The sequence below is a fragment of the Rhea americana genome, unplaced genomic scaffold (genome assembly GCF_003343005.1).
Source record: "Rhea americana isolate MKP2758 unplaced genomic scaffold, rheAme1 scaffold_61, whole genome shotgun sequence".
Classification (NCBI taxonomy): domain Eukaryota; kingdom Metazoa; phylum Chordata; class Aves; order Rheiformes; family Rheidae; genus Rhea; species Rhea americana.
This window is the reverse complement of record NW_028186768.1, coordinates 2,248,181-2,265,330: the sequence shown is the minus strand read 5'-3', so window position 1 is coordinate 2,265,330 and position 17,150 is coordinate 2,248,181. Positions and strand designations below refer to the sequence as shown.

Here is a 17,150-nt window from a genome sequence, read left to right as displayed (position 1 = left end):
CAAATACATTATTCTCAAATATTTTGTTAGTGAGGAGTTCCATACAGTGTTAAACTCAGAAACTCTGTGTCATTTACTGTATTTTAACTCAACATCAGAGACAGTGGGATCCAGATCTCAGTAAAGCTTCTAGAAGTGATTATAGAATGGACAAGAAATTATCATCATCAGGACTGGAGATACTTGATGACCATGATGACATTGTTCTTGGATCCACAGCATTTCATGCTTTTCATCCTGAACMGTTGTTTTTTCAAAATTTGCAATATTGCCGCATTTGCCTTTTTTTCTAGTATCCCATCAGAAAGCTGCATGATAAGTGACTTGTCAGAAACCCCAGACTATGAGTAGTTGATGTAGATGAAAAACAGTTCTTAGTCTGAATRTTTATGAAACATTTGGCAAATTTGTATAAATATGAGTAAGTAAAGGGATTGGGAGAATCAGCAGTGATTGTTCACAAGGAGCTAGAATTCACTACAGCCAGTTATCAGTTATTACAGGCTGATAGCTCTTTAGCCCCTGAACTCAATAGGAAGACTACATTTGACTTACATGACACAYGCCCTACTGAACAGAGGTCTGAAAAAATAGGAATGTCACAATGATCATATGTAAACCTAAGTCCTTATTGAATGCAACACTAAAATTTCATGGATACATCTGTCCTTATTATGGCATTCCTTCCTTCACATTCATCTTGAAGATCTATTTCTCTGTTTTCTGAAGCTCTACCAGCCAGAGGAATGTATGATCTAAAGCAGCTGAAAAGAATTGCCAGATCCATCTGYCATGAAGATAATTAACACCATATTTCTACGCAAACAAGATACAGATCACTGAGTGGATGTTCTCCCGTCACAAAAGGCTGAAGTCCATATTATCATCATCTTCTGCCCATCTCTCCTCCACAGTTACCATGCCAAGTCTCCCTTGATATGCCAGGAATATTGGGGAGTAGCTAAGATAGGACTGAAATGTTAAGAAAGCACTCCACACACCCATATTTATCTACAAAAGCTGTTAGGTTGTCCTTGTGATATCAACATGCTGCACATCTGGGTTCTCAACAGGCTTTAGAACTGTAAACAGTATTTCAGATGTTCTTGTACAGTGGTGTGAATACATACCCAGGAGTCCTGGAAATGCCTTGACTTTGTGATGAAAGAATCTTATATGTTTTTTTGTTGCTATATCCAATTGACAGTTCATAGTAGTCTCAAATAAGTAAACCCATCTGCCTCTTCCCCTCTGTCTTGTAATGAAGAGCTCCCATTTTACTCAGAATTTCTTGATCTTCTAATTACATAATAGAGTCTTATACTAACATGCGCACCATTTCTAGRCATCCAATCATGAAGATCAGTTATTTCTACATTGTAACTCCATTCCTCTCTGTATTGAGCAATTCTATCCACCAACACTGTTGTTTGCGAGTACTTCTGACTGTTCGGCTCCAGGTCTTCAAAAAACATTTCATTCCTACAAGTAATTAACCTCAAAGTGATAGCTGAAAGAATTTCCATTTCAATTGCATTTCTCTTTCAGTCCAACCTATTGTAGCTGTTAGAAGTAAATGCAAAATAGTGTCATCTCTTGTTGATTCCCTAAGTATTTGGTGTCCGCTATCACATCTAGCAGTATCTGAGACCTGCCATTATTAAAAGCATTTGTTCTCCTAGTCTGTATCTAGGAAGTTTCTTTTCCATAATTACACAATTCCCCATAGTACTTCTCTCTTGTAATATTAAAGAGATCCCTATCTCGATCCATATGAAAGTTTACAGCTCATCTCCAGTAAAAATACTTTTACCAAGCTTCAATGTGAATTCATTCACTTTTATTCAKGCTCTTCTTTTTCATTTCTTTACAGCTACTATATCATTAATGTGCCCTGCTGCACCAACAAAGTTATTTTGAGCTTTCCCAAGCAGCAAACACCTGCTGGTGTTCCACCAGGTTTCCCTTGCCCCTATAATATCCAGTTTCAGGTACAGTACTAGCAGTTCTAGTTCTTACCTAGTTTTTCACCTAGAGTCCTTGCATTAAGGAATAAACATTTCAGTTGCTCCTCTCTGACCTTACCCAGATTCCTAGCTGGATTAGCAACAGTCCTTTCGCTGTCTATAGAAGCTGCCTGATTTTTATTCTCACTGCTAGGAGTACCAGCTTTTTCTCAAGTTTCCTTTATATAAGCCTCTGCGTCGCAGGGGAGAGTTTTGAATGTATTGAAGATGTCTGTGGTCAGTTTTGGCAAAACTRGGGAGCTTAATCTTCAGCTGATGTAAACCAGAAGAGCTGCCCAGGGTTCAGCTGAGGCACTGGTGGGCTGGTGGGCTGCTGGCCAAAGTGGTTCATCTCACCCCTCTCTGAGGGGCTTTGTAGTGGTGGCTGCATTGCTGGTTTCTTCCTTGTGCAGCCAGTATTGATTGCCCTGTTTTTGTTTAATGAACCTGGAAATTTCCCAAGAAGAAAAATAGAAAAATATGAGCGTATTGCCTGCCCCGCACCTTCTCTTCCAGTAACAGGAAATTGGTTATAGGCCCACATGACCATCAGTCAGAACAGACGCGAAGGGCTCTTTGCAAGGTGACTCCTCTTCCTGACAGTGTCCTCGCTGCCCGAGTACCCCCAGGGAAATTCTTTCCTCTCCCCAAATGATGTGGCCTCACCTCTGAYTTACATCACAGTGGTGTTTGGAGCTGGGACAAACACTGGGACTGGGCAAGGAGGCAGCAGAGATGACTAATTCTACTCACAGGTGCCAGATGGGAATACGTACCCCTGCATCCGCATGCAGACTGTGCCGAGCGCGCCATAAACCAGAAAGCACAGAACTACTTCTTTTCCATCTTCTGCTCTCTTCAGCTTTGCTGCCTGCGTGTTTCCTTCTTGTGTGTTGTGCTGCTAAATAGTGAGGTAGCAGTTACTATTTATAGCTGCCAGCAGTGTGCATGGCACTTTGCAGAAGAAAAACACCAGGTCTTTTCTTTCAAAGAGCTTACAATTGAATGTTAGAGGCTAGCATTGCTGCTGCTCCTAGGGATTATACATCTCCATTTGGCTGATGTGACTTGACAGCTGGAAGCCACATTCTGATGGCTTGCTTTCGGTCTTGCTTTCTTCATTAGAGGTGCCAGGTTATCTTTGCAAGAGAMTAAAATCTGCTTCCTGACCCCCCACACACAACAGATACAGCAATTTTTTCCCTTACTGCTCTCTGCCAGATTACCTTAACCCTGCCCTGGAGAAGAAAAAGAACAATTTGACAGTCTGTGCCCATTCAGTAGGCAGCTTTTCTGCTAAGCCGTTATAAAGATGCCATTTGGTGCCAGCTGTAGTGATAGATTTGTTATCCTTAGCTGTTGTGGTTTCTTATGTAATGCTGTAGCTATAGCTGGCACTTGACAAAATTCGTAACTCCTGTTCTGGCTCAGCTGTGTATGGTGGAAAAAGAAGGTAGCAAAGGTGGGTTTATATCTTTGCAGTTTTGTGATCTTGAGAAAGGGCAGTTCAGAGTAATTTTTGATTCTGAGTCTACCTTCGAAGGACAGGATTGCTCTGAATTACCCCCAGCTGCCTTGCTCAAGGAAACAATTCTAGGGCATGGGAATAGCCAGGGAACAGGGGCTGCTCCATTTTAGGAGTGACACTTTTCTTGGGGAGAGGCACAGAGCAGCTCTGCCAGCTCGATTCCAATTAGGGCCTCCCCAAGGACAGCTGCTAGATAGGATTCATGTCTTCAGTGTACTGCTGGTGCTATGCAGAGAGGCTGTAGAGAGATCAGACCTGTGGACTAYGATTTAATTGTATACAAGTGTCTCTGAAAAAGTGAACATTAACTGCTATCCTATTATTAACCAAATAGATATTATTAGAATTTGATATATTTAATCACTACGAGACAGGATGGAATTTGAACTCACGACCTAGAAGTAGTAGCAGAGTTTTTAGCTGCAGGAAGAAAATCAAGGTCAAATGAGACTTTTCCTGCTGGGCAAAATAATTTATTGCAGGTGAAAGTCTCAGATGTGTGGTAAATTAGACTGTGCATTATCTCATGGATAATAATTTTTCTCTGATGTTTGTCTTCTCATGTGCATTTTTATTTTGGGCTCTAAATAAGATAAGAAGCACCAGAAATCTCCCAGGAATAACAAATGCATTTTCTTTGCTTGATTGAGGAAAGAAATCTTGGACAGACATGTGTTATGCAACAATTTAAAAATAACTCTCTTGTAAAACTTGGAGTGACTCTCTTGTAAAACTTGGAGTGAGCCTCAAATACCTCAGAAGAAGCAGAAATGCGTTACCTACCTTTTCATCAGCAGCATCAGCCAGTACAGCTTTTTTTCTATTGCTTTTATTGAACAATTGGCCTGATCATTTCCTGGGCATTTCTTTTATCTTTTCCTGAGAATTAAATTCCAAATTTCTGTTAAATTTGGAGCAACAATCAAACAAGAAAGGATTTGAAAACAGAGCTGCAATAACATTGAAATACCTGTGCTGGCCTTAATACTCTGTTGGATAAGGCAGTGATAGGCGGTGCGGCAAACCCTTTGAGGCTTTCCGTTCTGCGGCACGCAATGCACTGAGCGCTCCGGGGGCCCAAAGCACCCCTCGTGTGATTGCTTTTCGCAGAATTGCTCCTAGTCTTTCTGGGCAGGATTTCTAAAGTATGTCGTGACATTGGGCATCTCCATGCTGATGTTCTCATTCCTGCATGGAGCTTTCTGTGACAGGAGGGGCAAGGTGGAAATAAAGCTTCTTCATACACCCCGAAGTATGAGCCACTACAGAAAATACTGACCTTGTGAGCTCAGTGCAATAAACCAGATCACTTCTTCACGGTGGTACAGATTTTTTTTAAATGTAAGACCAGTTGCAGATGTAATGACAATAGAGGAAATTAGCTCATGATGGGATTTTAGAAAGAGGCTAGTGGAAATATGTTCAGTAATGTTCAGTTATTAAACCATTAAAGAACCCACTAGAGACCAGCTAGTAGGATTTCTCATAAACTGAAGAGGCTTAAGGCAAAACACAGAGCCCCTAAGGAGGGAAATGACAAAACGTTCCTGCGGAGCGGTCACCTCACCTCGCTGCGTATCTCTGCGTGTCGCCTGCTATGCTGCATGCGTGAGAGCGCACACGTCTCCCTCACCCATCTGCACATGCAGGCCCAGGCGCAGTCCCTCCTCCTCCTCCTCCTGCTCCTGCTTCCAAGAGCAGAGCCTGAGGAGTGGCACAGCCTCTGGGCCCTTACCCTCAAAAGCAACGTTTCGGCTAGGAGGGATGTTGGAGGTGAAACCAGAGAAAGCTGCAAACATCTGTGTTCACTTGGGGCCCAATCTAAGCCCTACTGAAAACACACACACAATAACTTCCACTGACTTCAGGAGTCTTTGGAGCAGGCACTCGGAGTGTCTGCTCGCATGGCTCTGTTTACCATTTCTTTAGGATTACACAGAAACATGAGGGTATTAAGTTCTAAAAATCAGGTCTTGGCTCGGGATCGTTGAAAGGAAATCCTAGAAGTCGGGTCTGGATTCAAAGAAGTTAAAGAACATTATTCTGCCAAGCTGATGACCCTAAACTGGGAAGAGCCTTCTCTTCCTGCGGGGAGAGCCGAGCCTTACCAGATGGCAGAGGACGGCCGGTGCTGGGGGTGGCTGCCGCAGCGCTGCGTGTCCAAACCCCGGCTGGGGATGAATAATCGCCGTGTCGCGTCCTGACTGGAAGAGCTGACGGGCGGTTCCTGGGATCCCAGTCCCTGGGCAGAGCGTGAGTCAGGCGTCCCTCGGGTAGCGGGCTTGCCGAAACCGCGTTAGAGCACGCGTGTCGGGAGCGTGCGGTGGGCTGCTCAAAGAAGCTGCTGCCCGGCCGGGCCGTCATTAACGGTGTGAGTAATAAGATGCTGCTCGTCATGAGGCACGACGCAACAGGCAAAGAAAAGTTTGCCAGTGACGACGACGGCCTTGAAAGCAGGTAGCCTGTCCTAACCTGCCGTTCGCGTTACTGCCTTCTCCTGCCCCGCCGATACGCCGTAGCGGGGTGACTTAGCTGGGTCCCCGGGTGGCGTGTGCTGGCGCCGTTCCCTTGAAATCGGTAGAGGTGTGCTGATTTCCAGCAGCCGAGAAAAGGCCCTTCCGTACGCCAGAGCTTTCATTCCTTGCTCAAAACATAGCAGACCTTTCCTCCTGCAGGGGCTGCATGTGAACTTCACGCAGAGGAACGCTCCCATCCCAGATTAGCATCACTCACACTGATGAGTAAACAAACAAAACAGATTTTTTTTCCCCCTCCTTCCCTGCCTCTAATGGAAACCAGGTGCTCAGACACTGAACCTGTGGGCTTCCGTGAAATTGCCTGTCTGTTGCAAACACCCATGAGGGGCCCTTGGCCTCCAGGATTTGCTTTATCCCAGAGTTTGTAACCCAATCTCATTCAGATCTTTCATCTATATCATCCACTTAAAAGAATTATATGTATTTTTTTTTGTTTAACCAAGAAAGCAGAAAATTGTCTGTTGATGGTTAATTTTTTTTTTATTTTAAGAAGAGAGAGAATAAGAAATATCTTTAAGGTCTTGGCTGAAAACTTTGTTTTTTATTAAATGTGCTACTGTGTCTTAAATTGGTACCAGGGCAAATACTTGGACGATTATATCAAAGTCTGCTGGAGTTGATCAGTGGCTTATATACATACATATATATATATATATATATATATGTATGTATGTATATATGTGTTTGCTACTTTGAAAACGTACGGTTCTTGCATAAAGGACAGAAAAGTTCTACTGAAAAGGCAAATGTCCAGTGTGGGTAAGGTCCTCAGTAGGGCCTGATTTTCAGAGCTGAGGCAGTATATCCAGGCAAGCAGTACTGCACTGGACCAGCTCCTGCAGGCAGTGTGCTGATCTAGCAGCAAGTGTGCACATTTGTAACTCAGGAACAAGCTAAAAGCTGAGTTACACTGATTTAAGCAGGGAATATTTCACTGAGGCCAGTAAAGTTGCTTTAATTTTACACCCAGCACAGTAACTTTCTACTCTGATCTTGTGGTAGTTATGAGTGGTGGTAGTGAGTTCGGTTCTCAGAAGTATTTCACAAAGCAAAGGATGTTTCCCCTGTTGTAACTGATTTGGTTGCAGCTTGACAAATGGGACTCCAACATTAAACATGTGGGGTCTTTATGGTATTGCATAGGTGTTTAAGGTAGTTATTTTTGTGTGTTACTAGAAATACCTTTCTGATACAATTTGAGGCAAAAGTTGACTTTGGGCATCATCTGGGTGTTGCTGCTTTCAATRGTAAGAATCCAGGATGCTGTTAACAGAGCCACTTTATAGTACGAAGTGTACCCTGCGAAGTGTTCACTTGGGATTATCTATTCAGGTCGTTGCCTTCTCTGTTGTTCTTCCTCAGAAAAAATCCAGTTAGGGCTTCAGCTGGGTTTGAGAGCAGAAAGCCACAGCGCAGTCCCCACTCTGTCTTCCAGGCCCATCAGTGTTCGTTTAATACTTCAATTACCCTGTTTTGATCTGCTTGTAAACAAACAAACAAATCATAAAAAAAGTCAGAAGGTGTAGAGCAAAACTGCTGCCCTTGTTGGGATGTATCTTATCATGAGTAGAGAGAAGGGCCCCTCTGAGGCTGCTCCCTCGGCATTTATGTCCTCTGAGTCAGCTCAGCATCCGCAAGAGGCAGGAGACTTGTTTTGAGGCCTTTGCACCTGCCATGTTGCTGGGTTTAACAAAACAGCAAAAGATCGGACAGCAGCTGAAAAAACAGCCCATTGCAAGAGCTCTGGATTTTTGACGTCCTTCTTCTGTTTACAGTATCCCACCCCTCCTTTCTCCCAACTTCAAAATTGGACAAGAATTCTCTTCATTATCTTCTGCCATGCTTCTCATACCATTTTTATTAAAAGAGGGAAGGGATGGAAAGGGAAAAGGGAAGGAAAGGGGAGCATGTGCAAGAGAGGGAAAGATGAAAGAGGAAAACAGATGTGTCTGTACTATCGATGGCAGTGTAGGAAAAAGAAGAGGAATTGGGGTGCAAGCCTATCTAGACTGTCCTAAAGTGACCTTATCCCACGGTTACTCTTTATCAAAAACTTTTTTGAGCACCTGAGGATGGAGGAGCCTGCAAACAGCATCGTAGCATTTCTGAGATGTAAAACCCAGCACAGTTTAATGACTYGCTCTCTAAGTAGCATTGAAGAGAGCAGTGTTCAGGTCTTATGATCTAGAAATAATGAGCCCAAATTCAGTGCCCAGGGCTGGGAGCCTGGCTGAGCGGTACAGTGCTTCTGCACTGATACGGTGAATATTTGGGGTATTCAACCCCTCTGTAAATGAAGGTGGATGTTTAGGTGGSTGTGTATGGCTTCAAGCAGCACGTGAGGAAATTACTGGACAGCTCCAGGCTGTGGAGGATGAGACTGGAAATGACMCAGACCTTCAGCTTTTCTGTGTGTGGTTGTATTCAGTGCACCTTGAATAGCTGATCAAAAGCATAGCAACAAGTGAAAATGTGGGTCACTGCTGTTTGTTGCCAGCAAATTTCCTGTTTTGCTCAGCAAGGCTGCTTTGCTAAGGAAGAGGAGCAAAGGCGAAATCATTAGAGGGAAACAAGGATGTGCTGGCACGCCAGAGCTAGTTCTGGGGTGTGGATAACTGTCCAGAAAACGTTGTCTTTTGGCTCAAGAATTTACTGGCAATTTAAGGTCAAAGAAAGATGGTCCCTCTTGGGGACACTTGAGGTGCTGAATTTGCYGGTTTCACATAACAGTGCCTTCCACCACCATAATTTAAGCGAGAGTGGCGTAAGACCTTGTTGCCTTTTCCTTTAATAACAGGAACACTGTCTGTATTCATTGCTTTCTGGCCATTTGTGTTCTCATGCAGCAGAAACCAGGATCAACCTTAAGGATATTTTCAATTTTGTTGGAAAGGAGAGWCTTTGCTGTTAAAAATCTCTGTGCTGTTACTTGTACTAGGAAAAACACACAAGCCATGTTAGTAGGAAGAGAGGTGAAGGCTGCTTGCTTTTCCTCAGTGCATTCACTGCATCTAGAGTGGCACATGGGTATCCTCAGGTGCTGAAGTCCTAGAGTGGACATAGAGCAGATACGGTTGGGGCACAGTCAGCTCTTGCAAGTCTGCTGGCATCCAAGGTTGAGCCAGGCATGCATGATGCACCTGTAAATTCAACGATCCTTTAAACCCACCTTGATATGAGTTGAAAACTGCTTCCCAGAGGAGTAATTCTTCTCTTTAAATTTGATAGAAACACCCAAACTGAAAGCAGAGGTCACTCACCAGAGGGACAAAACAAGAAGATTAACTCAACTGCCCAACCTCTCCAGTAAAAACAGAAGTAATAGACATTTCTTTATTTCTGACCCTGAATCCTCCCATTGCCACAGAAGACAGGAAAGTAGCCCTTGTGGTATTTCGTACTGCACATTCCAATTCTCCCTCTAAATAGAGGGCTTGAGTCATTGCTCTTTAATAAGACTGCCTCCCCACGGGCGGAAGCTGCAGCAATCAATACTGCTTACTCAGTTCTCGAAAAGGTCATTAAAAGACCATAGATATAAATTTAAAAGTGTGTTTGTTCACATCATTAATGTTAAAGATATTCTTCTGTSTCACTTCCTTAAGTAGCATGATATGAAACTGCTGGGCGTTGGACCTGGCTGACAGCAGAGTGGAAAGAGCACATTATTGCTCATAGTGTGCCATCAGCTCTGTGGGAAGGCAGGGGGGRAAATAAATGGTCAAAATCTTGCTTTTATCACTGCCTGGAGAAGAGTTTGTCTAGCTGACATCTCCAGATACGGTCTGTAGTATTGACCTTGGTGCTCCATAGCTATATAGGAGAGAAYAGATTTATTTTTAAATTTTCCTTCCTTCCTTCCTACATTCTTTCCTTCCTTCCTTCCTCACTATGGTACTGGATTACTGCCATCAGTGTTGTATCTTCTCTTTAGCATCTATATTTTTCTGGAATATGGGTACAAATAGTGTAGACGTTAAGGAAGCCAAGCTGTATGAACACCTAAATGTACGTGTAAGAAGTCAGGTATTTTGTTCAGCTTTTCTTTTTGAGGAAAGAAGTGGCCTTTTTTTCTGTCATTAACCTATAAAGATTGTGTTCRTGATGGGACATAACATTTCTCCAAGAGCTTTCCATTTGTGAGCAGCAGACTGTAATTGGAAATCTCCCTTCATCAGTGTGTAGCAGGTGGCAGGATTTAGCCAAAGCGCACTGGCACAAAACCAGCAGTCACTCTTCTCTGACGTACATATGATGCTCTCCCCATACGAAGTTTTGCGTTCACAGTCCATATAATTAAACGTGCCGTGGTTTTCCCCACTAAATAACTTTCATTTCCAGTTCTCTGTGTCATAGGCATTAATCTCCAGTCACCTAATAATTCATAAACAACATATTCTCTCCTGCGCTTAATTTAGTACCATGTCTCCTTCCATTATGTTCTGCCAGCTTCCCACCCTGTACATAAACAAATGTGAACTTCTGTTTTTAGTTTGCTTACATGTACACACAAGCATACACAAACACTCCCACATACTAAAACACACTTGCGGAGGCACACATTCTGCTCTTAGCTGAATGTGCATCCAGCACCTGTTGACATCAGTGGAAATCACATGCAAATRCAGAATCTGAGAGTTTTTATAACTATTTTGCACTCGCATGTGTGATCTCAGCTCTTTGGAAAAGACCACTGATTTATTTTATAGCTTTTCTAGCTGCCTGAACTGTTCATTTGTTAACTGTCTCTTCTAAGAATTGAACCTTTTTTTGTCGTTAGCAGAGCTCCAGTGACACAATCCAAATTTCTGCAAATACATTTATTAGTCTTAAGTATTTTACGAATGTTTTTGAGAAATAACTGCCCTTTAATAACCAAAGCTTGCCTCTACTTTCTTTCATCAGTATATATCAGAAACATTCCATGTTAATCTGTGGATTTATCCAGGAGTAAAATCTAGATAGACCTCTCAGTTTTTATATGTCAGTATGATTGGTGACCTAAGTTATTTCATATAATTTTTTTCTGCCTGATTCTTGGGACCATTTTAAACAAAGTGAGTATAGTAAGTAGGGGATTGGTGTGGGTTATAGAGTATCTGGTTTGTGGTAGGGACTCTGCCATTAGCCTGACTGATGACTTTGGGCAAATCATTTAGCCTTCACTGCTCTTTGGCTTTACAAATCACTACAATGAGGATAATSGTAATGAGTTTCTTTATGGAACCTTCTGAGTTCTGATAATGTGTATTCTAAAAGAGATAAACACTTACTTATATTAGGCTTATATTATTTCTGTGCTGCATATCAAAATTATTCCTCATTTACAGATACACAGGATTTAGGTGATTATGGCTTTGTATAAATATGTAACAGTTTGATAATTATTTCTGTGAATAGTTAGATCAGCTCACTCCTGAGTCTGTACAGATGCTAATGCTGTGATCCAGTAATGTGATGTTGATCTTAGATCTTTGGGCTTCCTGTAGAGGAAGACACCTTCTTTTTAACTCCACTGTTTTAATACCTGTATGTAAAGTAGATAACGTATTTATATATCAGGGAAATGTCTCCAGTCTAGTTCTCTCTTAAATTAATAGGTAAATTCCCACTGTCTTCAGCTGTGATTGAATTGAATCCAGGGCTATTGAGGAAGTAATCAGTGCTTGCAGAATATTTTGAGTTCCTTAAATGAACTATGTCATAGGCTTGCAGGTAATACTGTCCCTGCTGTGGAGAGAAAGGAGCAGAAGTGCTCCAAGGCTAAACAGAATGAAGCACAGAACTAGTTTCTCAAATACAGCAGTAATATTGATTCTCAGTAATGCTGTTACTGTTTACTATTGTGTGTGGTTAAGGTTGATACACTGCCATCGTGTCAGTATAATATCATTTCTATTGTAGGTATAGATTTAAGCAGCAAGAAACTGAAATGCATGATTTTCATCAGCAAATAGTTTAGCTTTCAAATAGTCAAGAGTTGCACCTATTTGTATTCACAGTTGTGCATAAATCAAGCGTGGACATTCGCTGTGCTGATTGTTCCCACAAAAGACACCCTACTGAAAATGAATCCCATCAAAATGAGACAGGCATATTCTGAGGACATGACTGAACTAAGGCCTGTTTTTTGGCRGCCAACTGCCATTTCAGCATCCCCTTCTCTGCCCTTTGTTACTGCCTTTGTTGTACTGATCACTTAATATTTCCTCTTGTGTTACAGGGAATTGAGTGATAGGACCGCATACACATACCAGGTTGTCATTGTTTCCGGGACAGAGGAGAGTGAGCCCTCCCCCGCACTTGTGTATATCTCTGGAAGTGGATACTGTGGAGACGGGATTATCCAAATGTAAGTCTGGAGCAAGCAAACAGATAAATTTGACACATCTACTCAGCCAGAATCTGAGACTAGAAAGGAAGCAATGACCTCTGATGTCTCCTTAGCTTAGGACAGCTCTCATCCATGCATAATGACTCATGTGCTTGATGATTACCAGGATGATGACATTTAATTGGAACTTAGGCCCTGTTATCCTGGCACCAGCAGATACAGACAGAGATGCAGATAATGGAGTCCAGACAGTGGGATCGATATGAAAGTATGCTATATGCTGTTTATGCTGTTTGTAGATGTGTACATGTCTGTGTGTGTATATACATCATTTCCTGTATAGAGCTGTATTAATTACTGGAGAATTTCAGTGTCTTCAATGCCATCCTTATGCAAGAAGTCCCATGTGCATCTGATGGACAGGGTAACTGCTGCTATGTGGTCAGCCAAGTTCCCAGAACAACCTCTTGTTTGACCATCCACCAGAGCTGGAATTCATCTACAGGCAATAGATTTGGCTCTGAGGAAGAGTGTTAGGGATTGTATGTTCTCCATCAGTGCCTCCTTTCATCACCTGTTGATCCCCAAGCCACTGAAAATGAAAAATAATAATTGACAACTATTTTAGGGTTTATTCTTTTGCTATGTTGGACCTTAAGGCTACTTGCTTCAAAGCTTCCTGCTGTTTGACAATTTAATTATTTAAATAATGAAAGTAACAAGAATTGAGTGTTCAGCCAATATTATTTTCTTGAAACAATACTGATTAGCAATCATATGGAACAACTCTGTCAGATGATATATACCTGGCAGCAAGTGTTTGCATGATGCTGCCCAGCAGGCAAAGAAATCAAAGAGAACAATTAAATGACATATGAATCCAGGGCAATTTTGAAGAGCGAGGTGGAGAAAGAGAGATTAATTTTGCTTTCCATAACTTTTCTCCTCCTGTTATGTTTGCACATTCCTTAAACATCAGTTGTGGCTTTGCAGCAAATACTGAACAATAGCTGGGCTGCCTCAGGAGCAGAGCAGCAGCCAGACTGTGTCACAGCTTAGTTAGTTGTTGCCCCACTTGAAGCTGCGCCAGACCCTTTCTCATCTGGTTCACACTGCTTCTCCCCATGTGCCYGTATAACTAAGCTGGCTGGTGCAAGGCGAGATCCGTTCCCCCATTTCAGCCATTCCTGGCCAACTGCTGTCCTCCATGTGCTGTCACCTGGAATAGCCCAGCACTGAGAAAGCACATTATACCTTGTTATTCCTGTGCTGGGGTCACAGTCTGGCCCTTCCAGATTTAATACAAATAGTTTCAAAGATCTTGTTCTCTTTCTCCCACCTGCTGAGTTGCAGCCACACCAGCTATGRAGGAAGTTGCTCATATCGTCATCAGAGAACAGCAAGTGGTATCCACATGTGCAGGAGGAAAGTGGCCAGGCAAGCTTGTGAATCAGGAATGATGAAAGTGAGGACTGGAGGAGAAAAAGGAGATGTGTTTTCAGGGTCAGCACACAATGCTGTTATACTGGCTTTGGGGTTCTGCAAGAGTGGAGGGATTGCAGAGACCAGAGGAGCAGTGCTATGTGCTATCTGACTTCTTTTGCCTGTGTGTGTCCTGCCTACAGAGATTTGGGGGAAGAATGTGATGACATGAATAAGATCAATGGTGATGGCTGCTCGCTATTCTGCCTGCAGGAGTTATCCTTTAATTGCATCGGTAAGTCTGGCTTGGAGCCCTTCCCACTCTTGGTGGGCAACAGCTCTACACCTAGCACAAGTTAAAAAATCAACAGCATTTTCAGTGACCAGCTAAAGAGTTGTCATGGAAGACAGAAAAAAAAGTGGAATTTGTAGGTACGAAAGGCGAACATATCTTCCCAGCTTCTGGTCATTTTGATGGGAAATTGGTTCTGCTGGCTTTGAAACTGCCTAGGACTTAAAGCTAAGTCAGCCATTGTGGGACTGATCCAAAGCCCATTGAAGTCAGTGGGTGGCTTTCCACAGACTTCAAAAGGCTTTAGATCTGGCTATGTGAGAAGACATGAACTGATTTCTTCTGGTAAACAGGAGGAGGAGTGAAAGGGGAAGGGACTGAGACCAGAAGCAAGTCCAGCTGAGGTCACACCTCCTTTGAGTTGCAAATCAATATCTGAGGATCAAAGGTCTGGCTAATCCCCTTTTTCAGAGGTGAAAACTACTTAATCAGATTCCATTTGCAAGCCTGGTTTGCTCTGATTAGCAAAACCTGTAAGCACAATGGCCGGAAGATGCTTGAGCTATCAGGGATAGCTGTACTGTGCATGTGAGCTTTACATATTTATTAAACTCTCTAGGAATGCTAGGGGCAGAAAAGGGAAGTGAAGACCAATTTACACTGTGCCTTCTGTGGGGTAGCTTTGTGTTGTGGACTTGCATTTCCAGGACAGGGCTCACTGAGATCAGGAAAGGAAATGGATAAAACATGCAGGCCTTCTGAATCCAAAGACACTATTTATAAAGGTTTGCGTTTTTCTCAAGAATTGTATGTGATTCCATATCTAGATTGACCAAGCAAACACTCTGTCTGTCCTATCTAGTGTTCCCATGCCTTCAGTCCTGGGCATCAGTCCTAAGCAGAGAGCACAATGTGGACAAGGTTGGACTTTCTTGGTAATCTGATAGTTATTTCTTGTGGCCAAAACAATGTATAAAGGACCTCACAGGCAATAAGTTTCCCTTGGGTGGTAAGCTGTGGACTGTTTGTCTCATCGTAATGTCTGTACGTTTTTGTTTCAGCATCCCAAGCTGTAAGACTCAAGGCCTGATTTGATGATGTGCTTACGTATGTAAATAGCTCTATTGAAATCTGAGAATATTTATGGTCAAGGCTAATTGTGACTATTGGTGGTCTTGAAGTTACAATTGTGTTTTAAGTAACTTGCTGAATTGGAGCCTCAAACACTAAAAGATATTAGTCATAATATTTTGAAAGTGAAATAAACACTTATGCAAATGCTTTAGGTTCTCCAAAAGCCAGGCGTAGGGCAAGTTTGGTTCCAGCAAGAATTTGGGTTTGAGGTTTTTTCTGTTGCATCTGTATCAGCATACCCAGAAACAAGGCYGAGCTCCCTGGTCCAGGTCTGTACTTTGGCCATATCCCAGCTTTTTGTTAGGATATGACCCAGGTCCTTGCATATACACAGGTTCTCAAGGAAACCTGGCTAGACAGGAGCTGCAACATGCACCAAATAAACTCCCAGACTGGAATAAGAGAGAGGGGTGTCCTGGACCTTGTAGCACACAGCGATGTGTCTTGASAGGTGAATGCAGAAGCCTATTTTATCCCCATGTACATATTCATCTCCAGTACTAGTAGCAGAGCTGGTTATGAGTGGAAAAAACTTGTCTTACAGCAATAGGATTAGATAAAGAAGCAACTAAAATATAAATTCAAATTTTTCATTTCCATTACAGAGGAAGTARTTTTTCAGATTTGCTTATGTTGAAAAGGAAAGGGGATTTCCAGAGGTTAAAAAAACCTGTTTGTTTCTCATATGCTTTGGAAGCTTGTGGTTTTGCTTAGGTCCTGATTTTAAAAAGCAAACGAAATAGAATTCAGTTGTTTATGAAATACTGAATATAGGGTTTCACTTAGGTGGAACAAATTAAGTGTGTCAATGGAAGGATACATGGACCCTATCCTTAAAAAGATTTTGTYGCACAACTGTACAATTGTGGTAGTGCTACTACTGTGGCAGTGATGGCTTCAGTGTGCATGCAGGGTCCCCAGCTGCTGTTGCTTTTGGACAAGCAATGTCTTCATCAAGGCCCTAGGAAAGATTCAGAGAAGGTAATACCTTTGAAATAGACTCTGTTGGCTTTTGTGGGTGCTGGACCACCATGAAGTAGAACAGTAAGAGCTAGACAGAAACAGCTAATTCATATTTCAGAGAAATGGACAGTCCTGATTTTCACTCTATTTCAGCATATCACACATTAAAAGCTCACCAGAAACTGGAAGGTATTAGGGAAGCTGGTGGTTGTATATATAACGTAAAAAATAATAATTAAAATGAGCAGAAATTCAGCATTCTCTATAATCTAATAATATCAAGTTGGATCCCCTGTCTTTAGTTAAACAAAACTCTTCTTTGAGATTGGTGGAAAATGATAGCATGTTTGGGTCCTTGTTTAAGGAGTAACAAAGATGCAAAAAATAGATATATTTCTATGTTTATGAGGCTAAGATATATTATAAACCTTTAGAACAACAAGTAATTATTTCAGACTGTGTTATTTTTGTAGTGATGTTCTTGTTGTTGTATGTAGCTTCTCAGAGGCCTGGGAATCATTTCTCTTCACCAAAGAATTCACTAAGCCTCAAACGCATGTTTAGGTGCTTTGCTGAATTGGGGCCTCAGGGTTTGACCTGGCAAATACTTCCTTCCAGGCATGTTTCTGAACTATTGCAAGGCATTCTTTAGACTTCAGCAAACCTAACCACAGTAGCAAATGCAATGTTCGTCAAAAATTGTCTGCAGGACTGGATCCCACAGGGCAGAAAAGAATCACTGAACATTTTGGTTGCAATAGCAGGACTGAAAGGGTGGCATCAAAGATCCATAATAGGAGGTTTAATAGCAAAGCYGAAGTGTGCTTCTTTCTTCCAAAGCAGAGACCGCTCATGTCACTTCATTTGGTAGAAGAGAAATAGAGCAAACACACACAATCAGACTTGGGATTTAGAATCATGAATCACAGAATAG

At 42.2% G+C, this 17,150-nt stretch overlaps 1 protein-coding gene across 2 annotated transcripts in view; it reads left to right on the top strand.

The window, feature by feature from the left end:
* Window positions 1–17,150, top strand: part of PAPPA (pappalysin 1) — a 181,889-nt gene that overhangs the window by 80,480 nt on the left and 84,259 nt on the right. For both annotated transcript variants that reach the window (XM_085320021.1, XM_085320020.1), the window contains exons 8-9: window positions 12,295–12,423; window positions 14,031–14,122. In XM_085320021.1, the coding sequence (XP_085176147.1) occupies window positions 12,295–12,423; window positions 14,031–14,122 (221 nt within the window). The remainder of the gene's footprint in view (window positions 1–12,294; window positions 12,424–14,030; window positions 14,123–17,150) is intronic.